Source organism: Chroicocephalus ridibundus, chromosome 1 (genome assembly GCF_963924245.1).
Source record: "Chroicocephalus ridibundus chromosome 1, bChrRid1.1, whole genome shotgun sequence".
Classification (NCBI taxonomy): domain Eukaryota; kingdom Metazoa; phylum Chordata; class Aves; order Charadriiformes; family Laridae; genus Chroicocephalus; species Chroicocephalus ridibundus.
The window spans coordinates 9,822,271-9,848,015 of NC_086284.1; the positions used below are offsets into that span (position 1 = coordinate 9,822,271).

The 25,745-nt window shown below is 66.0% G+C and overlaps 2 protein-coding genes across 2 annotated transcripts in view; both read right to left on the reverse strand.

The window, feature by feature from the left end:
* ARAP1 (ArfGAP with RhoGAP domain, ankyrin repeat and PH domain 1) overlaps nucleotides 1-7,039 on the reverse strand; it is a 61,267-nt gene extending 54,228 nt beyond the window's left edge. The window contains 1 exon segment of the mRNA XM_063328026.1: nucleotides 6,604-7,039. The gene's annotated coding sequence lies outside the window, so the exon portion shown is untranslated.
* A 6,493-nt stretch (nucleotides 7,040-13,532) lies between these two features.
* Nucleotides 13,533-23,977, reverse strand: STARD10 (StAR related lipid transfer domain containing 10). Its single transcript, XM_063328050.1, has 6 exons — nucleotides 23,800-23,977; nucleotides 17,599-17,746; nucleotides 17,097-17,200; nucleotides 16,878-16,995; nucleotides 16,307-16,359; nucleotides 13,533-13,782 (listed from the first exon to the last, which is right to left on the reverse strand). Exons 1-6 carry the CDS (start codon nucleotides 23,959-23,961, stop codon nucleotides 13,555-13,557), a joined length of 813 nt encoding a protein of 270 aa, XP_063184120.1. The 5' UTR covers nucleotides 23,962-23,977; the 3' UTR covers nucleotides 13,533-13,554.
* Nucleotides 23,978-25,745: the final 1,768 nt, after the last annotated feature.

Sequence of the window (25,745 nt, forward strand, 5' to 3'; positions counted from 1 at the left end):
AGGGATGGGGACATGGGGCGGGAAGCAGGGCCAGGGAGCAGGGATGGGGATCAGGAATGAGGACTGGGGACAGGGACCAGGGATGGGGAGCGGGGACACAGACCAGGGATGGGGACTGGGGACAGGGAGTGGGGATGTGGACCAGGGATGGGGAGCTGAGACGGGGACCAGGGATGGGGACCGGGGATGAGGACTGGGGACGGGGACTGGGGATGGGGAGCGAGGATGGGGACCAGGGATGGGGATTGGGGACCGGGAGCGGGGATGGGGAGCGGGGACAGGGACTGGGGACAGGGGACAAGGCTGTGCCGAGGGCCGCGTGGCGCCGATGTCACCCCGTGGCTCCCGTCCCTTATCCCCCAGTGGGTCAATCATTCACCGGGGCCTCGCCGGGCTCCCTGCTCCGGCCTTTAACCCTTGAACCCCGTCCCAGCCCACACCAGTGCATTCCAGAAGGAAAACCAACCCGCCGTAACCCCTTCACAAGGCTGATGGGGACCCTTCGGGGGCGTCGGGGGCGGGGGGGGTCACCCCATCCCTGTCCCCCCCCTCCTCCCTTGGGGCTCCCCGATCCGGGCTGTGCTTACCCACCGCATTCCTCCCTGGGATTAGGTGACGCCGTTTTGTAAGAGACTTAAGAGCTGCGTGACAAGGGGCAGGGGGGGGCCGAAAACCCGCTGGGGCTGCCATCAGCCGGGGACGGACCCCGCCACCCCCATCCCAAGCCCACACTGGCCTCAGTGTGTGTCCCCCCCTCCATCCCGGGGGTGACCGGGGACGGTCCCCGTCGCCTGGACCGAAGGGTCACCCGTCCCTCTGCTCTCAAACCGGGGGGCTGGTGGCTTTGTCGGGGCGGGGGGGGGGGGGTCACACAGCTGCCCTGGTCCCCGCCGGGACCCCCCCAGCTCAGAAAAGGGGGGGTTTGGAGGCTGTTTTTGAGCTCCAGGAGAGATGAGGCACCAGGGACCCTCTCCCCGTCCCTGTGCCGGCGCCCCCAGCCCCGGGGACACCCGGGGGCCTTTCCAAAGCAGCGTTAAGCCAAGGAATGGCTGTGCCCCCCCCTTCGCAGCGCCCCCCCCGGCCCCAGAGATGGGCCCTGGCTTTGCTTCCCGGCAGGGCATCGGCCACCGAGCAGCACCGAGAGGCACCGAGAGGCACCAAAAAGCACCGAGTAGAACCGAGAAGCACCAAGGAGCACCGAAAAGCACCAAAAAGCACCGAGATTCACCAAACGGCACCAAGGGGCACCAGACGGCACCAGGGAGCACCGAGTGACACGCGAGAAGCACCGAGTGGCACCAAGGAGCACCGAAAAGCACCGAAAAGTACCGAGCGGCACCGAGAGGCACCAAGAATCATCGAGGAGCACCAAAAAAGCACCGAGAGGCACGGAAAAGCAGCGAGCGGCACCCAAAAGCACCATACCGAAAAGAAGTACCGAGCGGCACCAAGAAGCACCGAGTGGCACCGAGCAGGACCAAGGAGCACCGAGCGACACCGAGAAGCCCAGAGGAGCACCAGACAACACCAAAAAGCACCAGACAACACCAAAAAGCACCGAGGAGCACCAAACGGAACCAAGGAGCACTGAGCAGCACCAAGAAGCGCCAAACAACACCAAAAAAGCACCAAGGAGCACCAAAAAGCACCGAGGAGCACCAAACAATGCCAAAAGGCACCAAACAGCACCAAAGGGCCCCGCGGAGCACCGAAAAGCACCGAGGAGCAGCGAATGGCACCAAGGAGCACCGAACAACACCAAAAAACACCAAACAGCACCAAAAGGCACCAAGGAGCACTGAGAAACACCAAATGGCACTGAGAAGCACCGAACAACACCAAAAAAGCAGCAAACACCACCAAAAAGCACCGAGGAGCACCGAACGGCATCGAGGAGCACCAAAAAAGCAGCAAACAGCACCAAAAAGCACCGAGCGAGCGGCACCAGCGGTAACGAGGGCCGGGCTCATTAGGTTAACGAGCTGGGGATGGGTTGGGACGGGCGGTGGGCTGTGGTTGGGGGGTGGTGGGCCATCGCGCTGCCTTCACCGGCTCCGGCAGAGCCACGGCCCCCGTGGCCCCCGTGGCCCCCGGCTCTACCCTGGTTGCCCCTAACGAGGTGCCGGTGGGGGCGGCGGTGGCAGAGCCGCTCCGAGGGGGGGCCGGTGGCTGCCGGGCTTGTGGTGACACCATCACGGCGGCCGGGCGAGACACTGAAGAGGCAGAAGAGCCCGTCGGGCGAGCAGCACCCGTTTTTTCCACCCCAAATCCCAGCCCCATCCTTCCTCCGGCGCCGGCAACCCAACCGGCAACGCCAGCAACGCCTGCCCACAGCCGGGCCTTGCCCTTGGGCTCGTTAATCAAAGAGAGCTAATTAAAGGAGGGGGCAAAGCAACGGTACCTGGGAGGAGGATGGGGCTGGTGGCCCATGGCCAGTGCGGCGGCTCTGCCAAGCCGAGGACTTCCTCAAACGCCGCTTTGGCGATCGGGAACTTGCCGAAACGCCGAGCCTCGGCGGGGGGGGGGGTGTTCCCCGTCACACGGTGGAGGGGGGCCGGGGGGAGGGGAACGTGTCGCAATAATAACGGCAAAAGCTCCCCGGCAAAACCTGCGGCATCAGCGCAGCAGCCCAGGGCCGCCGGCCGCCGCCATGGGCGAGCAGGAGGAGGAAGCCGGAGGCCGGTGGCCGGACGAGCCCCGGGTGATGGCGGGGATGGGGCAGGGCCTTCGGCGAGAGAGGAAGGAAGAAAGTGGGGAGGGTGGTCCCCGGAAAGCGGCACGGCCCCCCCTCGGCACCGGGGCCACCGAGGACGGAGTGCGCTGGGGCCACCAGGACTTGTCAACTCATGGCCACCAGTGAGGGTGGGATGAGTGGCCGGGTAGCCACCACGTCCCCATCACCCCGGGACCCCCACGGACCCCAAGCCCTCACCCACAGGGGTCCCAGGGGACGCGGAGATTGGGGGGGGGGGGGGACTGGTGGGAGCAGGGATGGCCATTGGTGGACATGGTGGCCACCAAGCCACCACACTGCTGGTCACACGGGGCAACCGGTCACACGGGGCAACCAGCCTGGCTCCAAGGGGGTTTTTACCCCTTTCTGGCTAAGTTATGAAAGGATCCTCAGGTGGGACCGTGGCCATCTGGGACAGTGGCCATCTGGGACAGTGGCCATCTGGGACTGGGACGATGTCCCCGATGTCCCCGGTGTCCCAAGGGAGGGACCCAGCCCGGCAGAGGAGCCGTGGCCACCGTCACCCCGGGGCCGGGAATCGAAAGCGCCGCTTCCCCCGCACCGAAACTCGCCGAAGGGGGATCCTCGGCCAGCAGGAACCCGGCCGAAAGCAGAAGCGGGGTGTCGGGATGGCCCCCCCCCAGCACCCCGAGCCACCCCCCACCCCCACCCCGCGGGGTCCCGTCCCCCCGAGGGCCGTGGGGGGCGGGGGGCGGGGGGGGGGGGGGGGGACGGTGAAGCTCTTTCGTTTCCCGGAGCTCTCGGCGGGGCGCGGTGGGGGGTAAATACGGCAAGTCAATAATATCGCAGGGCGGGGGGGCCCGGGGCAGTGCGGGGGGGTGGGGAGTGGGGGCGGGGGCAGTTCGGGCGTGTGCGGGCAGCAAAGGCCGGCGCTGGGAAAGGGGCTGCGGGGGCTCCGGGGGCTCCTTCTGCCGCCGATTCACCGCCCCGAGCATGGGGGGCGGGGGGGGTGGCCAGGAGGGTGATTAGGAGGGGGAGGATGAGGAGGAGGGGGAGGAGGGTAGTGAGGAGGAAGAGGAGGAAGGCGAGGAGGAGGGTGATAATGGGGAGGGTGAGGAGGAGGAGGATGGGGAAGGTGAGGAGGAGGGCAAAAATGAGGAGGGTGATGAGGAGGAGCATGAGGAAGGTGAGGAGGAGGAGGGCGAGGAGGAGGAGGAGGAGGAGAGTGAGGAGGAAGGTGATGAGGGTGAGGAGGAAGGTGATAATGAGGAGGGTGAGGAGGAGGGTGAGGAGAGTGAGGAAGAGGAAGAAGGTGATGAGGGTGAGGAGAAGGAGGAGGACAGCTATAATGAGGAGGGTGATGAGGAGGAGGGTGATGAGGAGCAGGGTGATGAGGAGGAGGGTGAGAAAGTCGAGGAGGAGGAGAAAGGAGGGTGAGGAGGAGGAGGTGGAGGAAGGTGAGGAGGAGGAGGAGGAGGAGGTGGAGGGGGAGGAGGAAGGTGAGGAGGAGGAGAATGAGGAGGGCGATGAGGATGGTGATGAGGAGGGCAATGATGAGGAGGGTGAGGAGGGTGACAAGGAAGGTGATGAGGAGAAGGAGGAGGGTGAGGAGGAGGAGGATTACAAGGAAGGTGAGGAGGAAGATGAGAAGAAGGAGGAGGAGGAGGGGGGAGGAGGAGGACAAGGAATATGAGGAGGATGAGGGTGATGAGGAAGATGAGGAAGAGGAGGAGGGTGACAAGGAAGGTGAGGAGGAGGGTGAGGAGGAGGAGGAAGAGGGGGAGAAGGGTGACGAGGAAGGTGAGGAGGAGGAGGGTGAGGAGGAAGGCCTCAGGATCCCGGGGGCAGGGAGCCGGGGCGTTCCTCATTCCCGAGGTCCCGCTCGTTCCCCTTCTCCCCAGTGACGCGTGTCCTGGGCTGCGGCACCAGCAGGGACACCCCAGAGCCAGGGACACCCCCGGCACCCCCCCACCCCACACGGCTCCCAGAAAGGGGCAAAACTCCAGGGAAAGGAGCAAAACTCCTGGGAGAAAAGGGGCAAAATTCCCAGAAAAGGGGCAAAGGAAGCCAGAAAAGGCCCAAAACTCCTGGGAAAGAGGCAAAACTCCCAGGAAAGGGGCAAAGCTCCCAGAAAAGCGGCAAAACACTTAAAAAAGGCCCAAAACTCGCAGGAAACGGGCAAAGACCCTGGAAAAGGGGCAAAACTTCCAGAAAAGGGGCAAAGGAAGCCAGAAAAGGGGCAAAACTCCCAGGAAAGGGGCAACATTCCCAGAAAAGGAGCAAAGGAAGCCATAAAGGGCCCAAAACTCCCAAGAAAAGGAGCAAAACTCCAGGAAAAGGATCAAAAATTCCTGGAAAAGGGGGCAAAACTCCCAAAAAAAGGGGCAAAAATTCCAGAAAAGGGGGAAAACTCCTGGAAAAGTGTCAAAACTCTGGAAAGGGGGCAAAGCTCCTGGGAGAAAAAAAGGGGCAAAACTTCCAGAAAAGGGGCAAAACTCCTGGAAAAGTGTCAAAACTCTGGAAAGGGGGCAAAGCTCCTGGGAGAAAAAAAAGGGGCAAAACTTCCAGAAAAGGGGGAAAACTCCTGGGAAAAGGGGCTCCAGAAAAGTGTCAAAACTCCCTGAAAAGGGGCAAAACTCCTGGAAAAGGGGCAAAGCTCCGGGAAAGGGGCAAAGCTCCTGGGAAAAAAAGGGCAAAACTTGCAGGAAAGGGGCAAAACTCCTGGAAAAGGGTCAAAGCTCTCAGAAAAGGGGCCAATCCAACAGGAAAAGGCCCCCCTTCCTCCGTGGGGGTCCCCCCCCATGGCACTCAGCACTTCCAGCTCCTCAGGGGGGGTCTCAGGCACCCACCTCACACCCAGGACCCCCCCCAGTAGCCGGGTGACACTGTGCCAGGGCCACTCTGTCACACCCCCCGCTTTGGCCCGGGGAAGTGCGGGACGCCGCCGGTGGGGACGGGGCGGGTGGGGGGGACCCCATCACCTGCAGATTTGGGATGTCCCCCCCCCCGGGGGCAGCATCACCAGCCGGGATGGGGGGAGGATGAGGAGAAGGAGGAAGGCCATGCCGGGGGGGGGGGGGGGGTGTGGGCGGGGGAGGGGGGGGCACAGCGATGCTCTTTAACCTGCCCCGCCTGGACGGGAAACCCCGAATTATTTTTAGATTATTTTTATTTTTTTTCTCCTCAAGCGTGACGCTGGCGCCGTGGGGTGGGGGGGGGGTGGGCAGGAGAGGACACCCCCCCCCCCCCCCATCTCTGCATTTCAGTGGTTTCACGGGGTCCCGTCCATCCGCAAACACCCCCCACCCCGGGGCACCAACACCCCGACGGCCGCGGGGGTCCCACCGCCGGACCCCCCCCCGGAGCCACCACTGATGGTTTGGGGGGGGGGGGGGCAGATGTGTGGCACCGGGAGGGGGGCTAAAAATCCACAGCACGCACTGTGAACATCCCCCCCGACACCCCCAAATTACCCCGGGGGGGCTTTCTTTCTTGGACCTACTTTGAGGCGGGGGGGGGGGTGAAGTGGGGCACGGAGGGGTGCAAAATTCCCATATTTCTATAAATAGCCCCATCCTGGCTGCTTCCCGTAACAGCTCGGCCCCGGTAGCCGTGGCGGGGGGGGGGGGGGGGGGGCACCCCTAGCAAACCCCCGGTGGCTCTTGAAGGGGGGGTTGGGGGGGGGGGGTGGCTTTTCATCCCGGCACCCACCCGGAGCCAGCCCGTCCCTCCAAAAGCTGATTTTTAGGGGTGTACGTGGGAATTCCAGCGGTTCCAGAGCCCTGCAGACCCCCCTCTTTCCCCCCCCCCCCCACCAACCCTGGATGGAGGGGATCCCCCAGTCGCCACCCCCCCCCCCACCCCCCCCCAGAGCATGGTCCCGGGGCGAGAAGCCAGCTCGCCATTACCGGAGGAGGAAGAAGCCACCGTCCCGCTGGCAGCCGCGAGGTGCCGGAGCGATCCTCCAGGCCTTGGCAGAGGTACCGGGACGCGGCGAGGAAGAGGAGGAGGAGGAGGAGGAGGAGGAAGAGGAAGGCCAGGGAAAGCCGCCGGCAGGCATCGCCCGGAGTTTGGGTGGCGTTGGCCGGGATCCTGGTGGGATCTCCGGTGGGATCCTGGTGGGATCTCCGGTGGGATCCTGGCAGCCCCGGCGGTGTCGGACCGTCAACCGGGACGCGCCGAGCCGGTTCTCCCACGGGAACGGAAGCTCCAGCCAAACCCGCGGGATCCCGCGCTCCCGGCTTTCACCCCGCCGGCACCGCCACCGGCACCGCCACCGGCACCGCTGTCCCCGGGCACGTCCCTCAGCCCGGCAGGGCACCGGAGCTCCGGTGAGCGCGGGGGGTATCGCTGCGCCTCCTCTCCCCCCGGGGCGGGACGGGGGCTGTCAGCAGAGTGGGGGGGGGCAGGAGACTGGGATTGAGCTGGGGAGTACTGGAGGTGAGCTGGGGTGTGCTGGGGGAGAGCTGGGTTATACTGGGATTGAGCTGGGTTATACTGGGATTGAGCTGGGGAGTACTGGGTGGGAGCTGGGTTATACTGGGATTGAGCTGGGGAGTACTGGGATTGAGTTGGGGTGTGCTGGGATTGAGCTGGGTTATACTGGGATGGAGCTGGGGTGTGCTGGAGATGAGCTGTGGGGTGCTCGGGGGGAGCTGGGGTGTACTGGGATTGAGCTGGGTTATACTGGGATTGAGCTAGATTATACTGGGATTGATCTGGGTTCTACTGGGATTGAGTTGGGGTGTGCTGGGATTGAGCTGGGTTATACTGGGATGGAGCTGGGGTGTGCTGAGGGAGAGCTGGGTTATACTGGGATTGAGCTGGGGAGTACTGGAGATGAGCTGTGGGGTGCTCGGGGGGAGCTGGGGTGTACTGGGAGGGAGCTGGGTTATACTGGGGTTGAGCTGGGTTATACTGGGATTGAGTTGGGTTGTGCTGGGGGGGAGCTGGGTTATGCTGGGATTGAGCTAGGTTATACTGGGATTGATCTGGGTTATACTGGGATTGAGCTGGGGTGTGCTGGGATTGAGCTGGGTTATACTGGGATTGATCTGGCGTGTGCTGGGGGAGATCTTGGTTATACTGGGATTGAGCTGGGGAGTACTGGGTGGGAGCTGGGTTATACTGGGATTGAGCTGGGTTATACTGGGATTGAGTTGGTGTGTGCTGGGATTGAGCTGGGTTATACTGGGATTGAGCTGGGGAGTACTGGGGAGAGCTGGGTTATATGGGGATCGAGGTAGGTTATGCTGGATTGATCTGGGTTATACTGGGATGGAGCTGGGGTGTGCTGGGGGAGAGCTGGGTTATACTGGGATTGAGCTGGGGAGTACTGGAGATGAGCTGGGGGCTGCTCGGGGGGAGCTGGGGTGTACTGGGAGGGAGCTGGGTTATACTGGGGTTGAGCTGGGTTATACTAGGATTGAGTTGGGTTGTGCTGGGGGGGAGCTGGGTTATACTGGGATTGAGCTGGGTTATACTGGGATTGACCTGGGTTATACTGGTATTGAGTTGGGGTGTGCTGGGATTGAGCTGGGTTATACTGGGATTGAGCTCGGGAGTATTGGGGAGAGCTGGATTATACTGGGATTGAGCTAGGTTATACTGGGATTGATCTGGGTTATACTGGGATTGAGCTGGGGTGTGCTGTGGGAGAGCTTGGTTATACTGGGATTGAGCTGGGGAGTACTGGGTGGGAGCTGGGTTATACTGGGATTGAGCTGGGTTATACTGGGATTGAGTTGGCTGTGCTGGGATTGAGCTGGGTTATACTGGGATTGAGCTGGGGAGTATTGGGGAGAGCTGGATTATACTGGGATTGAGCTAGGTTATACTGGGATTGATCTGGGTTCTACTGGGATTGAGTTGGGGTGTGCTGGGATTGAGCTGGGTTACACTGGGATGGAGCTGGGGTGTGCTGGAGATGAGCTGTGGGGTGCTCGGGGGGAGCTGGGGTGTACTGGAGGGAGCTGGGTTATACTGGGGTTGAGCTGGGGAGTACTGGTGGGAGCTGGGTTATACTGGGATTTTGATCTGGGTTCTACTGGGATTGAGTTGGGGGTGTGCTGGGATTGAGCTGGGTTATACTGGGATGGAGCTGGGTGTGCTGGAGATGAGCTGTGGGGTGCTCGGGGGGAGCTGGGATATACTGGGATGAGCTGGTGTGTGCTGGCGGAGAGCTGGGTTATACTGGGGGGGGGCGATGTGTTCCGGGGGGGGGGGAAACACGCAGAGCCCCCCCCCGCGCTACCGGGCCCCGCCGTATTCCCGCCCGATGGAACGGGGATCCCGGGGGGAAAACCACCGGGAATTTCCCAAAGCGGGGGCGGGGGGGGGGGGGGGGGGGGGGGGGGGGGGGGGGGGGGGGGGCTTTTTTTTTTGGTTCTTTTCCCCTCCCCACCCAGTTCCCGAGGGCTCGGCCCGGGGAAACATCAAAGGGGGGGGGAGGTTGGGGGCCGGGGGGGGGCGGGTGGGGTGTCGGGATGTGAGGACACCCCCCCCCCCCCCCCCCGTCGCCCCCCCGCGTGGCTGTTCCCCCCCCCCCCCGCCCCGGAATGGGGTCCCGCGGCCGGACAATGCTACTTTCATGGCGCGGGGACGGGGACACTCCGGCTGCCTGCTCCGGGGGGGGACGACGGGACAGTCCCCCCCCCCCGCCTCGGGCCCCCCGGCGAGTGGGGAGGGGGCGGGCATGGCAGCACCTGCTGGGCCACGCAACCGGGTGGGCCCCGTGTCCCCCCCCCCCGCATCCCCCCTCCTGCATCCCCCTCCCCATTCCTCCATTCCCCCCCCCCCCCGCATCCCCCCATCCTGCATCCCCCCAACTCCTGCATCCCCCCCCTCCTGCGTCCCCCCCCCCGCGTCCCCCCTCCTGCATCCCCCCAACATCCCCCCAACTCCTGCATCCCCCCCCTCCTGCGTCCCCCCCCCTGCGTCCCCCCTCCTGCATCCCCCCAACATCCCCCCAACTCCTGCATCCCCCCCCCTCCTGCGTCCCCCCCCCTGCGTCCCCCCTCCTGCATCCCCCCAACATCCCCCCAACTCCTGCATCCCCCCAACTCCTGCATCCCCCCCCCTGCGTCCCCCCTCCTGCATCCCCCCAACATCCCCCCCCGCATCCCCCCCAACTCCTGCATCCCCCCAACTCCTGCATCCCCCCCCCCTGCATCCCCCCATCCTGCATCCCCCCCACATCCCCCTTCTGCACCCCCCCAACATCCCCCCCCGCATCCCCCCAACTCCTGCATCCCCCCCATCCTGCATCCCCCCCACATCCCCCTTCTGCAACCCCCCCAACTCCTGCACCCCCCCACCGCGTCCCCCCTCCTGCATCCTCCCAACATCCCCCCCCGCATCCCCCCAACTCCTGCATCCCCCCATCCTGCACCCCCCTCCTGTATCCCCCTCCTGTACCCCCCCCTCCTGCGTCCCCCCTCCTGCATCCCCCCAACATCCCCCCCCCGCATCCCCCCAACTCCTGCATCCCCCCATCCTGCACCCCCCTCCTGCACCCCCCTCCTGTATCCCCCTCCTGTACCCCCCCCTGCATCCCCCCAACATCCCCCCCCGCATCCCCCCAACTCCTGCATCCCCCCATCCTGCACCCCCCTCCTGTATCCCCCTCCTCTGTCCCCCTCCTGCATCCCCCTCCTTCACCCCCCCAACTCCTGTGTCCCCCCCCCTCCTGTATCCCCCCTCCTGCATCCCCCCCAATATCCCCCCCCCCCTCCCGTGTCCCAGCACCGCGCAGACCCCTGGTCCCTGGGGGGGTTCCAGCCTGTCCCCCAGGATGTAACACCCCTCTGAGCCCCCCCCCCCCCGGTGTTCCCACCACCTCAACACCCCCCAAACCCCCCATCCCCCGGGGGCTGCCAGCCTGTCCCTCAGGATGGAGCATCCCCCTGACCCCCCGCCCCCCCCCCCCCCGCCCCGGTGCTCTTGGCACCCCAACACCTTGCAAAACCCTGGTCCCTGGGGGGGTTCCATGCTGTCCCCCAGGACGGAGCATCCCTCTGAGCCCCCCCCCGCCCCGCCAAGCGCTCCCACCACCCCAATAGAGCCCCCATCCCCCGGGGGGTGCCAGCCTGTCCCCCAGGACGCAGCATCCCCCTGACCCCCCCTAGTGCTCTGGGCACCCCAACACCTCCCAGACCCCCGGTCCCTCGGGGGGTGCCAGCCTCGGGGACATCGCACCTTCCTGAGCTCCATCTTCCCACCTGCAGCAGCCGGGGGGGGGGCCCGTCGGACACCAGGAACCGCCCCCCCCTCCCATGACACCCACGGCTGTGGACAGCAGGGTGTCATTGATGGCCACGTCCCAAGCAGCAATTGTCCCTGGTCACCTTCCCGGTCCTCTTGGGAAGAGCTGCTGGGATCCCAGCCCCAGCTCCGGGGGGGGGTTACGGGACATGGAATCATGGAATGGTTTGGGATGGAAGGGACCTTAAAGGCCACCCAGTGCCACCCCCCTTGGGTTCTCCATCATCGGCCGCTTTTAAGATGGACCATCTTGCCCAGACCGGGCTGGTGCCACGGAAAGTGGGACCAGATGGTCCCCGAGGTCCCTTTGCCCCCCAGGACACTCCTGTGACCGAAGGCTCCTCGTAGTGACGGAGAAACGCCGGAGAACCCATGGATGAACCCCCCCAAAATGCTCCCCCCCCCGCCCCCATCCCAGCGCCCGGGGACGCCGCCTCTCCCAGAGGTGTTTTTGGGGGGGTCGTGCCCCAGTTGGGGCATTCGACAGGCGGTACTGGTGTTACTGGTACCGCTGCAGGGGGGGAGCAGCCTTGTCTCTAATTAGTGCCCCAACGCTAATTGGGTTTGGGGGGGGGGTGTCTCTCGGTGTCGCCCCCACCGAGAGGCCCCCTTCCCGCCCCCCCCCGGGCCAAACCCCACAATGGATCAGTGTGGGGGACCCCAAGGCACCCAGCAGCACCCACCACAACGGGGGACCCCCAGGGACACCCCCCCACACACCGAGCCCACCACGGAGCCGGGGGGGGGGGACTCCCAGGGGACCAAGGACAGGACAGAAAGGCCGCCTCACCCCCCCGCCGCGCCAGATTTATTTGTTTTATTCCTAAATAATCATCTCCGGTACAAGGTACAAAATCTTCCCCCCCCCCCCCCCCGCCCCACCCCTCGCCGCCCCCGGAGCGGGGGGGACAGGGACAGGGATCAGCTCCGAAATCCCGATTCAAGGCATAAGAAAGTGCTCGGACCCCCACCCCGGGGCCCCTCGCCTGGAAATTGGGGGGGGGGGGGTCAAGAGCCCCCCAGCCCCCCCCCCCAGCACATCTGGAGGTACCAGCAGACACCCCAACCCCCCCCCCCCTTCAACATTCCTGGAGATGCTGGGAGCACCCAGGGACCCCCCCCAGAACACCTGGAGGTGCCAGGAGCCCCCCCAGATCCCCCCAACATGCCTGAAGACACTGGGAAAGGGGGGGGCAGTAGCCCCCCAGCACATCTGGAGGTGCCAGCAGACCCCCAAGTCCTGTCCGTCCCACCCCCCCCCCCCCATTCCTGGAGATGATGGGAGCCCCCAGAGCCCCCCCAAACATCTGGAAGTGCCGAGAGCCCCCCGAGATCCCCCCAACATGCGTGAAGACGCTGGGCCCCCCCCATCCAAGCCACTCCTGGAGGTGCCAGGAGCCCCCAGAGACCCCCCCAGAACACCTGGAGGTGCTGGGAGCCCCCCCAGATCCCCCCCCCCCCCCATCATGCCTGGACATGTGGGGACCCCCCCAAGCACCCCCAGCACATCTGGAGGTGCCAGGAGCCCCCTCAACATGCTTGGAGGTATCAGGACACCCCCCCCCTCCCCAGGCCCCCCCCATCACACCTGGAAGTGCCAGGAGCCCCCCAGACCACCCCCCCCAACATGTCTGGAGGTATCAGGACCCCCCCCCCCCAGCACATCTGGAGGTGCCGGGGGCCCCCCCAACCCCCCCAAGATGCCTGGGGGTGCTGATATGCGCCCCCCCCACCCCCACCCCACACACCTGGGGGGTACCACGAGCCCTCCAAACGCCCCCCAGAATGCCTGGTAGGGCTGAGACACACACCCCTGCACACCTGGGGGTGTCAGGAGCCCCCCAAGCTCCCCCCCCTCGAACACCCAGAGGCACAGGCAGACCCCCAAGCCCTCCCCGCCCCCCCCCCCCAAGACTTGGGGGGCAATAGGGTTGGGGGTCCGGGGGAGGAAGGCAGCTCTGTTAGAGGGGAGGGGGGGCCAGGGAGCAGAGGGGGAGGGTGGGGAAGGGGTGTGGGGGGGGTTCAGCAGGGCTAGGGCCCCCCCTTTCCTCTGCCCCCCTCCCCCGGGGGGGGGCGGGGAGAAATGAAGGGCACTTTGGGTTTGATGGGGACAAGGTGGGTGTCCCACGGCGGCCACGAAGGGACTGGGGTGGTGGCAGCCCCCAGGATGCGGGGGGTGGGGGGGTGGGAGAAGCCCAGCACGACCCCCCCCCCCCCCACAAACAGGGGGGGGTGGCAGCGGGGGAGCCAAAATCACGGGGGCATCCCACCCCCCCGAGCCATCGAGTGCGTGCGAGGGACAGAAAAGACATTGGAATGGGGGGAATCTGGGGGGAATTTGGGGGGGAACGGGGACAAAATGACCCGGGGTGGGGGGGTGGGGGGCCCAGCATGGCCCCCCCCCTCCCCAAACAGAGGGGGTGGCAGCGGGGGGGGTCCCCCCAGAACCAAAATCATGGGGGCGTCCCCCCTGGAGCCATGGCGTGTGCGCAAGGGGCAGAGAAGACATTGGAATGGGGGGAATTTGGGGGGAATTTGAGGGGGGAACGGGAACAAAATGACCCGGGGGGGGTGTGTGTGTGTGAGGGGGGGGTGTCTCAATTGACACTGTCCTCGTCGCTGGCCTCGGCGCGGTCGTCCTTGGCCTCGGCCAGGGCGCTCTCGTCGATGTTCTCCAGGGAGTCGGCGTGTTGGAGGGAGAGCTCGGAGAGCGGCAGCGCCGGGAGCCGGCTCTGCTCCGGGAAGAGCCAGGGCTTGAAGTGGGGATCGTGCCTCTCCTTCCAGGCGGGGTACTTCAGGCAGGCCTTGTACATCTTCTTCATGGCCTAGGGGAGGGGGGGGGGGGCGGGGAACGGTCCGTCAGTGTCATGTCCCCCCCCCCCACCATTACAGGGGAGGAAGGTCCTCCAAGCTCTCCCAGCCTTCCCTGGAGCGCCCCAAACGCTTGCAAGGAGATCAGTGGAGCGTTGGAGGAACGGAAAAGGCTCATGGGCGCCCAAAAGGCCGTGGGAGATGAAGACAAGATGGTCCCGCCACTCGTGGGATGAGCTTGCTAGTTCTCAAGGCCATCGCGCCCCATAAGTGACCTTTGAAAAGCCATGGGAGATGAAGACAGGTTGGTTCCGCCATTCATGTGGCGAGCTTGCTAGTTCTCAAGGCCATCGCGCCCCATAAGTGACCTCTGAAAAGCCGTGGGAGATGAAGACAAGTTGGTTCCACCACTCGTGTGGCGAGCTTGCTAGTTCTCAAGGCCATCGCGCCCCATAAGTGACCTTTGAAAAGCCATGGGAGATGAAGACAAGTTGGTTCCGCCATTCATGTGGCGAGCTTGCTAGTTCTCAAGGCCATCGCACCCCATAAGTGACCTTTGAAAAGCCGTGGGAGATGAAGACAAGTTGGTTCCACCACTCGTGTGGCGAGCTTGCTAGTTCTCAAGGCCATTGTGCCCCATAAGTGACCTTTGAAAAGCCGTGGGAGATGAAGATGAGATGGTTCCACCACTCGTGTGGCAAGCTTGCTAGTTCTCAAGGCCATTGTGTCCAATAAGTGACCTTTGCTTCGTTATATCCTGTTCAATATAGTCATCAACGAGCTGGGTGAGGGGACAGTGTTTGCTGGTGACACCAAGCTGGGAGGGGTGGGTGACACCCCAGAAGGCCGTGCCACTGTCCAGCCAGACCTGGGCAGGTGGAGAGTTGGGTGGAGAGGAACCTGATGGAGTTCAACACGGGCAAGTGTAGGGTCCTGCCCCTGGGGAGGAACAACCCCCCGCACCAGGACAGGTTGGGGCTGACCTGCTGGAGAGCAGCTCTGCAGAGAGGGACCTGGGAGTCCTGGTGGGCAACAGGTTGCCCACGAGCCAGCCATGTGCCCTGGTGGCCAAGAAGGCCAGTGGTCTCCTGGGGGGCATCCAGAAGAGCGTGGCCAGCAGGTGGGACAAGGGGAAACGGGCACAAACCGGAATGAAGAAAATAAGGAGAAGTTCATTTTGAGGTTGGCAGAGCCCTGGCACAGGCTGCCCAGAGAGGTGGTGGAGTCTCCATCTCTGGAGACATTCCAAACCCATCTCCAACCTGCTCTGGGTGACCCTGCTCTGGTGGGACCGGGTGGTCTCTGAAGGTCCCTTCCAATTCAGTGGCTCAGTAAGAGAGGGGAAGATTTTTCCCAAGAAACACCATACCTGGGGAGATTTTTCCCAAGAAGATGGTACCTGGGAAGGTTTTTCCCAACAAAGACCATTCCTGGGAAGATCTTTCCCAAGAAGACCATAACTGTGAAGACTTTTCCCCAAGAAGATGGTACCTGGGAAGATTTTTCCCAAGAAAATCATATCTGGGAAGATTTTTTCCCAAGAAAGAACATACCTGGGAAGATTTTTCCCAAGAAGATCATAGCTGGGAAGATTTTTCCCAAGAGAGACCATAGCTGGGAAGATTTTTCCCATGAAAGAAGACCATACCTGGGAAAGTTTTTCCTGAGAAGATGGTATCTGGGAAGGTTTTTCCCAACAAAGACCATACCTGGGAAAACTTTTCCTAAGAAGATGGTACCTGGGAAGATTTTTTCCCAAGAAAGAACATACCTGGGAAGATTTTTCCCAAGAGAGACCATAGCTGGGAAGGTTTTTCCCATGAAAGAAGACCATACCTGGGAAACTTTTTCCGAAGAAGATGGTACCTGGGAAGCTTTTTCTGAACAAAGACCATACCTGGGAAGACTTTCCCCAAGAAGATGGTACCTGGGAAGATTTTTTCCCAAGAAAGAACATACCTGGGAAGATTTTTTCCCAAGAAGATCACAGCTGGGAAGATTTTTCCTAAGAAGATGGTACCTGGGAAGATTTTTCCCAAGAGAGACCGTAGCTGGGAAGATTTTTCCCAAGAAAGAAGTTTGTGCCTGGGAAGATTCCCTGTAAAAGATGCTGGAGCCGGGCCCAGCGATCTCTTCATCTCCGTCTTTTTCTCCCTCTTTTCCATCCTCCATCCCTCCGTTTCTCCTCTCTCTCAGAGCCATTAAGTACCGGTTGGAGTCATTAAGTAACGACCTTAAGCTTGCCCTAATTAGTGCCAGGCCTGACCCATTCCCGCGGGCTCGTTAAGAGCCGCACTAATTATTTTGGGGAAACTATGAAACGTTCGTATCCGGACCCGGAGGTTTCTCTCCCTTTGGTCCGCGCCGGTGGGGATTTATGGATCGGAAGTCACTTAAACACCCCCCCACCCCCCCACCCCCCCGGCCCTGGCTTTCCTGAGAGTGGGATGGAGCCGAGGTGGGGATGGGGGGGGACACACACGGGGACATCCCTCGCCACCCCCCACACCCCCCCCAGTGTCCCCCCTCCCGACTCACCTTGGGGGCCAGGAACTGGGAGGATTTGTTCACCACCCATTTCGGCAGGGAACCTGGAGAGAGAAGGTGGGGGGGGGGAGGAGACAGGCTGGGACCCCCAGTGCCGCCTTCCCCCCCCCCAAGTCACCCTCCTTGGGGACAGGAGGGCTTGGGGACACCCCTCCAGAGAGGTGGGGGGGGGGGTGGGGGACAGGACAGACAGACACAGGACATTCCAGGGAAATGGGGGTTCCACCCAAACCGCTCCCACCTTCTTTCCCAAAAAAAAAATGCTATTTTCGCCGCTGCTTCTACCCCAAAACAGGGATTATTTCAAGAGAACCGGCCCAAAACGTTCCCACCCTGCCTGCATCCCTGCCCCCGCCGAACTCCCCCCCCCCCGACTCCCAGCTCCCAAATCCCCCCCCACCCCATTAATTAACCTCGTTAGCACAGCCCCCCCACAGCGGAGGGTGACAATCCCTGGGGGACAGGAGGGCAAGACGGGGGTGGGCTCAGCCTCCCCGGGGTGGGGGGGGGGGGGGTGGGGGGCACAAGGGACATTTCCCCCCTCCGCCCCCCCCAAATTTACCTTTGGGGTCCACCTGGGCCAGGTAGGTGATGGTGCAGCTCTTGGCTCCTGTCCCCTCGATCAGGTAGCCCGTCTGGATGGAGACCGCTCGCACCATGTCCTTGCGGGGGGGGTACTTCTGCAGGAGGGGGGGGGGACACGACACGGGTCGGTGGCAGGATGGGGTACACCCTGATCCCGCCCCCCCACTCCCCCCCAACCCCCTCTCCCGGGACTCACGGGGTGCTTGACGGAGTAGTTCATGATGATGTAGTCACTGCCCATGGGCAGCCAGGAGCGGAGCGTGATGACGTCCCGGTTCTTCAGGGGCTTGGGACACTTCCCTGGGGGAGACAGCGGGGGGGACGGGGACAGACACCAGCATGAGACACCCCACACCCCCACCTCCCTCCTTCCAGCATGGGCATCTCCTCTGGGGGATCCCCTCAAATACCCCCAAACCTGGTACCCGGGCTCATCCAGGGATGCCCAGGCACCTCCCAACCCAGGGATGTGGTACCCAGGGATGCAGCTCCCAGGGATGCGGCTCCCAAAGATGCGGTACCCAGGGATGCGGCTCCCAGGGATGTGGTACCCAGGGATGTGGCTCCCAAAGATGCGGTACCCAGGGATGCGGCACCCAGGCATGCGGCACCCAGGCATGCGACACCAGGGGTCAGCCCCCCCTAACCCCAGCCCTGGGACACCCCCCAGCCGCCCGCCCCCCCAGCCCCCTCCTCACAGGCGTAGTAGCCCACGTCGGAGTTGACGGTCAGCTTCCCGATGTCGAAGGTCTCGATGACGTTGGTGTCCCATTTTTTCCGGTACTCGATGTCATGCAGCACGTCGTAGAGCGTCTCCGCCGGCACGTCCTTGCACTCCATCCTGCACTGCAGGGGGGGGCAGCTGAGAAACTGCCCTGGCGGCGGGGGGGGGGGCCATGGGGACCCCCCAGGAGGGTGGCCATGGGGACCTTGGGTGAGAAGGTGGCCATGGGGACCACCAAGAGGATGGCCATGGAGACCCCCAGGCAGGTGGCCATGGGGACTCTGGGTGGGAAGGTGGCCTTGGGGACAGCGGGTGGGAGGGTGGCCATGGGGATCACCAGGAGGGTGGCCATGGTGACCCCTGTGGGAGGACAGCCATGGGGACCCCTGGGATGGAGGGCAACCATGGGGAACCTCGGGTGGCAGGGCAGTCATGGGGACCGTAGGTAGGAGGGTGGCCATGGGGACCCCCCAGGATGGAGGGAGGCCATGGGGAACCCCCCAGGTGGGAGGACAGCCGTGGGGACCCCCGAGGGAGGGTGGCCATGGAGACCCTGGGCGGGAGGGCAGCCATGGGGACACTGGGTGGGAGGATGGTCATGAGGAACACTCCAGGTGGAAGGGTGGCCATGGCAACCCCCCAGCATGGAGGGAGGCCATGAGGACACCGGGCGTGAGGGTGGCTGTGGGGACTCTGGATGGGAGGGTGGTTGTGGGGACCCCTGGGAGGGTGGGTAGCCATGGGGACCCTGCATGGGAGGGCGGCCGTGGGCACCCCCAGGTGGGAGGGTGGCCATGGGAACCCCTGGGATGCGGGGAGACCATGGGGAACCCCAGGTGGGAGGGCAGCTGTGGGGACCCTGGGTGGGAGGACGGCCATGGGGACCCCCAGGGGGGTGGCCATGGGGATCCTGGGTGGGAAGGTGGCCATGGGGACCCCCGAGGGATGGAGGCTGTGAGGAACCCCAGGATGGAGGGAGGCCATGGGGACTCCTGAAGGACAGTGGTCATGGGGACCCCTCGGATCGTGGGAGCCCATGGAGAACCCCAGGAAGGTGGCCATGGGGACCCTAGGTGGGAGGACAGCCATGGGGATCCCCAAGAGGATGGACATGGGGACCCTGGGCGGGAGGGTGGCCGTGGGCACACCCAAGGGAGGGTAGGTGACTGTGGTGACCCCTGGGTGGTGGGGTGGCCATGGGGACACCTGAGTGGGAAGGTGGCCATGGGGATCCTAGGCGGGAGGACGGCCATGGGGACCCCTGGGAGGGAGGATGGCCATGGGGACCCCCGGGTGGGGGTCACCTCTCAGGCTCCCCAAAACCCCCGGCAGCCCCCCTCCCTGAGGAGCCGGATCCTGACCAGCAGCTCAGCCCAGTCTGTCCCAGTCCAGCCCAGTTGGCCACCCAGAGCCATGTCGCAGCCTGGGCACGCAGGGCTGAGCCCCGGCTGCCAGGGGGACCTTCTTGGGGCAGGGGGGGACAGACCCTGCCCCCTCGCTTCTCCCCCCATTGCCCGTCACCCCCCCCAGAGTAGCATCCCAGCATGGGGGGGGCTGGGGCATGGGGCCAAGCCCCGCGCCGTGGGGCAGAGGGGGGAGTCCTGCACCCCCCCCGGGTTGGTTGTCCCCAGGGACAGCTCCAGACCCTCCTCTGCCCCCCCAGACCCCCAGCAGCCAGGGGGGGAGAAGCTAGGCCCAACCTCACGGAGCCCATACCTGCCCCATGGAAACTATCTCCAGCCCCACAGGGCCATGCCCAACCCCACAGAGCCTGTCCCCGATGCCATGGAGCCTATCCCTGCCCCACAGAGCCTGTCTCTGCCCCATGGAGCCCATCCCCAACCCCACGGAACCTGTCCCCAAGCCCACAGAACCCGTCCTCAACCCCACGGAGCACATCCCTGCCCCATGGAGCCTGTCCCCAACCCCACAGAGCCCGTCCCTGCCCCATGGAGCCCACCTCCAACCCCACAGAGCCCATTCCCCAGCCCCATGGAGCCTGTCCCCAGCCCCACAGAGCCCGTCCCCAGACCCACAGAGCCTGTTCCCGACACCATGGAGCTTGTCCCTGTCCCACCAAGCCTGTCCTCAACACCACGGAGCCCGTCCCCAGCCCGACAGAGCCTGTCCCTGCCCCATGGGACCTGTCACCAGCCCCACAGAGCCCATCCCTGCTCCACGGAGCCTGTCCCCAACCCCATGGAGCCTGTCCCTGGCCCACGGAGCCCATTCCTTCCCCACGGAGCGTGTCCCCAACCCCACAGAGCCTGTCCCCAATGCCATGGAGCTCGTCCCTGCCCCATGGAGCATGCCCCCAACCCCACAGAGCCCATCCTCAACCCCACAGGGCCCATCCCTGCCCCATGGAGCCTGTCCCCAACGCCACAGAGCCTGTCCCCAGCCCCACAGAGCCCATCCCTAAGCCTGTCCCCAGCCCCACGGAGCCTGTCCCCCTGCGCCTTCCACTGCAACCCCTCCGTTTGTCCCAAAAGCCTGGCAGGGGACAGACTGGACAGTGGTTCTGGGGAGCACAGCCCCGGAGTAAGGACCGGGGATGGGGGGAGGTCTGGCCAGGAGAGGGGACAGTGCCACCGGGGAGGGATCAGGGAATCAGGCGCCCCAGCCCTGGGTCAATATTGACTCTGAGGAGGAGGAGGAGGAGGAAGAGAAGGAGGAGAAGGAAGAGGAAGAGGGCGAAGGGTGCAAGGGGCCTCCCCTGCCCCACGGATTTTGCAGGGAAGGGGCTTGGGGGGGGGACACACACTCCGTGCCAAGTCCCCAGGGCTGTGTTGGACACGAGGGGACAGCCATGGGACAGGAGCAAACCCAACGGGGAGACACACCCCCCCGTGCCTGGTGGCCCCGTGGCCACCTTGGGGCCACCCTCAGAGAGGCCACCCAGGTGGTTGGGGACCCCCGGCATGGAGAAACCCCCACCACCCTGGGGGTCAGCGCAACCCCCTGCCCCACATCCTCAGGGGGCCACGAAGCCCCGGCTCGGTCCTCTCTTGCCCAGGTGGCCACCAGGGCCACGCGGGTCATTAATTAAAGAGAAGATGGGCCGGATGCTCGGCAGCATCGTTAGCCTCCGCGGCTAATGAAGGTGACATGATGATTAAGCGAGGAGGGGGAGCGGGGATCCAGGCAGGGGACACCCCAGAGCCCCCCCGCCGGCTCCATCCCCATCCCAATGCTTCCCAGGGGATGGCTCCCGGCCACCCTTTGGGACCAGCCAGTCCCCAGCGTCCCTCCTGGGGCGGGAGGGGACTCTGGTCCCCCAGGCCGGCTGCCCCACCAGGGGTGGGCAAGGGGCCGGGGGGGTGGGGGGGGCGGATCCCGGCCAGAGTTCCCCCCATCTCTTGGGCATGGGGGGGGGGCGGGGGGAACGGGCAGCCCCAGGTCCCCGTGGATGAATCAGCCCCCGGGGTTGTGTCAGGTCCCGGTGGCACAAACTGGTTTCCAGTCTCCAGAAAACAGGTTAGACGAGAGCTGCATCCCTAATTGGGGGGGGGGGGGGGGGAGGGGGGGGGGCGGCGGGGCCAGGCCTTCCACTTCCATTTAATTACAGAGCAGAGAAGAGGGAGGAAAACAGCCCTGGGGAGGCTGGGGGCGGGGGGGGGGGACGACAGGATGGCGGGGGTACAGAATGGGGGGGGACACGACACCTCCAGACACCACCCCCCACCCCCCCCACCCCGTGCCACTTCGCCGACGTCACGGGTGGTATCGCGGCACCAAATCCAACGGGAACATCCCGTCCCGGGTGGGGGGGTGCGGGGTCTGGGTGACGCTGGGGACCTGGGGGGGTGGCACAGGGTGTGTCCGTCCGTCCTCTGTCCCCCCCCCCCCCCCCCAACCACGGTTCCCCGACACCTGCTCATCACAGGCAGGGCATGGACGTACAAACTCCCAGCGGGATCCTTCCAAGCAGGATCTGGCTGGGAGGGTGCTGGGGGGTGGGGGCAGGATTTGGGGGTTGGGGGGGGGATGCGGGGCTGGGTGCCGGCGAGGGGCTCGGAGAGCTGGAGGCGGGGGTGGGGTGCCAGGGAGGGAGAGGGACAAAGGTGGCCGGGGGGAAGGCGGCCACCCCCAGAGTAAACACGGACCTTGGCCTTTCGGGGACGAAGAGGCTCCTGGGTGGGGTTTCACCCAGCAGCGCCCCCCCCCCCCACCCCCGAACCCACCCCCCCACCCCCTCCCCCCGGCATGGGGAGGGAAGGCTCGGGGACCCCGCGGTGTGGCTTCGGGGACACGCCGTGCCAAGCCCTGCCAGGACATCCTGGTGCGGGGCTGGTCCCCTGCCAGGCAGACGTGGCACAGCCGGATTGCTGGGACGGGCAGGGGACAGGCAGAGGACGGGCAGGGGACATTCCCTGCCCACACACCCCCCGCCACCCTCCCTGCTTGCCCCCCGGCACCCCGATCCCACCAGAGCCATGCTGGGGACACCGGGGGACTCGGCACCGGGGGGGCCGCGGTGCCCCACAGAGCTGTGCTGGGGTGATGGCCAGACCCACGGCAATGGGTCGCGGTGTGGGGCAGGGCTCACTCCTCTGCCCCACACCCCCGGGACCGTGTCCCCCCACCCCCCGCCACGGGGCTCGCTGCCACCTGGGCATGGCGGGGACCTGTCACCCTGTCACCGCAGCCCAAACACGCAGCCCCGGGGGGCTCTGCCATGCCGGTGAGCCAACCCTCCGGTGGCGGGGGGTGGGTGGGGGGGGATCTGGCACGGCCGGTGCCACCGTCACCGCTGTCACCGTCACCGCCGCCACCCCAGGGACAGGTTTCCCCGGCGCCGCTTGTTTGTGCGGCTGCTGCAGCGCAGCGTGGGAGCAGGCCGCGCTGCCACCGCCGCCACCACCGCCACCAGGCCTCGGCACGGCGACACAACCCGTGGCACCGGACGGGGACAGGTTCGCCCAGGTCCCCCCGGCAGGGACGGGGACGCCGGCCAGCCCCGCAGAGAGCCGGGCAATGGCTCCAGCATGGCACGGTGGCCCGCGGCCACCAGCAGCCCCAGCCTGGTGCCGCTCGTGTCCCAAGTTTTTCCCCTTTGATCCCTTGTCCCCGCTCTGCTGGAGGGATGAGCACGCACCGGTGGGTGCCAGCCCAGCACGGTGGCACCGGGGACGGAAGGGACCTGCCAGAGGACGCGGAGGGACCCCCTGGGCTCTGTTGGGGGAGAAGGGGTTGCAGGGTGGCGAGGGACAGCCCCAGTGGGGACAGCTTGGATGGGGACAGCCCCAGTGCCCAGCAGGTCCCCAGGAGCCCCCCAACCCCGCGGGGGTCGCCAGGGGCATGGGGTGGGGGGGACAGGCAGCACCCAGACCCCATGGTCCCACACCCCCCGGGTATCTCTGTTTGTCCCTGCGTGAGTCCCCAGTCACCCCTCTGCACCCCCCCACCGTGTCCCCAGGGGTCCCCCCTTATCCCTGCGCACCCCCGGGGTCTTGCTTGTCCTGGGGTCCCCACTCACTCCCAGGGTCCCCGCTAACCCCTGAGGTCCCCACTCACCCCCAGGGTGCTGCATCACCCCAGGGTGCTGGTTCACCCCCCAGACCCCCACTTGCTGGGGGGTGCCCATTCACCCCAGGGTGCTGCATCACCCCTGGGTCCCCACTTGCCACAGGGTCCCCACTAACCTCTGGGGTCCCTCTGCTCACCCCTGGGGTCCCCACTCACCGCAGGGTGCTGCATCACCCCAGGGTCCCCCATTTGCTAGGGGGTCCCCGCTCACCCCAGGGTGCTGGTTCACCCCCTGGCCCCCAATTCCTGTGGGGTCCCCACTCCCCCCAGGGTGCCGCATCGCCCCAGGGTGCTGGTTCACCCCCCAAGCCTCACTCACTGTGGGGTCCCCACTCATCCCGGGGTGCTGCATCACCCCAGGGTGCTGGTTCACGCACTTGCTATGGGGTCCCCACTCACCCCAGGGTGCTGGTTCACCCCCCAAGCCCCACTCACTGCGGGGTCCCCGCTCACCCCGGGGTGTTGCATCGCCCGAGGGTCCCCACTTTTCCTCCAGGTCCCCCCCGGGGATCCCCTTCCCCCCCAGCCCCTCCCGTCCCAGGGTCCCCCCCCATCCCCGGCCGGGGTGCCGCCGGTAGAGGATGCGGGATGGGAGATGCGGGGTGCGGGGGGGTGCGGGGGGGTGCGTGTGCGTGCGGTGTCTCACCTTGATCTTGTGCAGGGAGCGCTCGGGCTCCAGCAGCTGCACCCAGACGGCCACCCCCGCCTTGCTGTAGGTGAGGCTCCAGCCGCGCTCCGACTCGCACTCCGCCCGGAACGCCCCGAAGTCCCTGTCGTCGGGGATCTGCACGCTGTCGCGACCCGACATGGCCCCGACACAGGCGCCCCCCTCCCCCCCGCCTTTTTTCCCCCCCCCCCCGGCCAGCCCTAGGCGCTCCGGTGCCGGTGCCGCGGGTCGCGGCGGCCCCTACGGCGGCGGCGGCATCGCCGGGGCGCGGGGCGCGATGGGCCGGGGCGGGGCCGGGGCGGGGCCGGGGCGGGGCCGGGGCGGGGCCGGGGCCGGCAGCCCGGGGGCGGAACGGGGGTGGGGGGGCAGAAGAGAGCCCGGGAGCACCGGGAAGGGGGGAAACCCGGGGAGGGAGACCGGGAGGTGGGGGGGGACCGGGAGGCCGGGAGAGACCGAGGGGGGAGCCTGGGGGCGGGGAGAGGCCTGGCGGGGGGGAACCGGGAGGCGGGGAGAGACCTTGGGAGGGGAGGGGGGACGGGACCGGGAGGTGGGGAGAGACCAGAGGGGGGGAGCCTTGGCGGGGGGAAACCCGGGGGGGGAAACCGGGAGGTGCGGAGAGACCTGGGAGGGGGAACCGGGGGGAGCACCGGGAGGCGGGGAGAGACTTGGCGGGGGGGAGCCCGGAGGGGGCACGGGAGTCGGGGAGAGACCTGGGGGGGAGGAGCGCGGGGGGGGGACGACCGTGGAGGCGGGGAGAGACCGAGGAGGGAGGAGCCCGAGGGGGGGGGACCGGGAGGTGGGGAGAGACCTGGGGTTGGGGGGACCGGGGGTGGGGACCGGGGAGGCGGGGAGAGACCCGGGGGGGAAAGCGTTGGCGGGGGGGAGCCTGGGGGGGAAGCCCGGAGGGGAAACCGGGAGGTGGGGAGAGACCTGGGAGGGGCAACCGAGGGTGGGGGGACACCGGGAGCACCGGGAGGGGGATGCAGCCCGGGGGCGGCACTGGAGGGGGGAGGAAAGAGCCCGGGAGCACCGGGGAGGAGGAGGGAAACACGAAGGACGGGACCGGGAGCATTGCGGGGGGGAACCCCGGGGGGGGGTAACCCGGGGGCGGCACCGGGAGGAGGGAGAGACCTGGGGGGGGAAGCCCGGGGGGGTGACTGGGGGCGGGGGAGGAGAAAGCCCGGGAGCACCGGGGCCGGGGGGAATCTGCGGGGGAGGGGACCGGGAGCACCGGGGGGGGCGGAGCCGGGGGGGGGGGAACCGGAAGCACCGGGGGGGGACGGGACTGGGAGCATCATGGGGGAGAGCCCGGGAATACCGGGGGCGGGGGGGGGGAGGAGCAGTGGGCGGGGGGAGAACCGGGGGGAGAGAAACCGGAGCACCGGGGGGGGAGGCGAGCCCGGGGGCGGCAACTGGAGGCGGGAGAGCCCAGGAATACCGGGGCGGGGGGGAACCTGGGGAGGAGCCTGGGAGCACCGGGTACCAGCATCCCTAGTGCGAGCATCCCGGGTACCAGCATCCCGGGTACCAGCATCCCGCTACCAGCATCCCGCAGCCTTTCCCAGCCCAGCTTATCCGCCCCCCCCCCGGGCAATTCCAGCTGTGGGGAGCAGCCCCCCCCCCCCCCCCCGCCGTGCCCAGGCAGGCCCCCCCTCCCCCCCCCCGTGCTCCTGCTCCCACGCTGGGCAGAGCCGGGCCCAAAATAGGCCCCGCGTCATCTGCGGGGCCAGAAACCCTGCGAGGGGGGGAATGGGGGAGATGGGGGGGCTGGGGGAAATGAGGAGCTGGGGAAACTGGTCTGGGGGGCTTGGAAACTGGGAGAACTGGCTGGGGGAACGGGGGGAACTGGGCTTGGGGGGGGCTAGGGGACTGGGGAGCTGGGAAAGCTGGGCTGGGAGGCTTGTGAACTGGGGGAACTGGGGAGC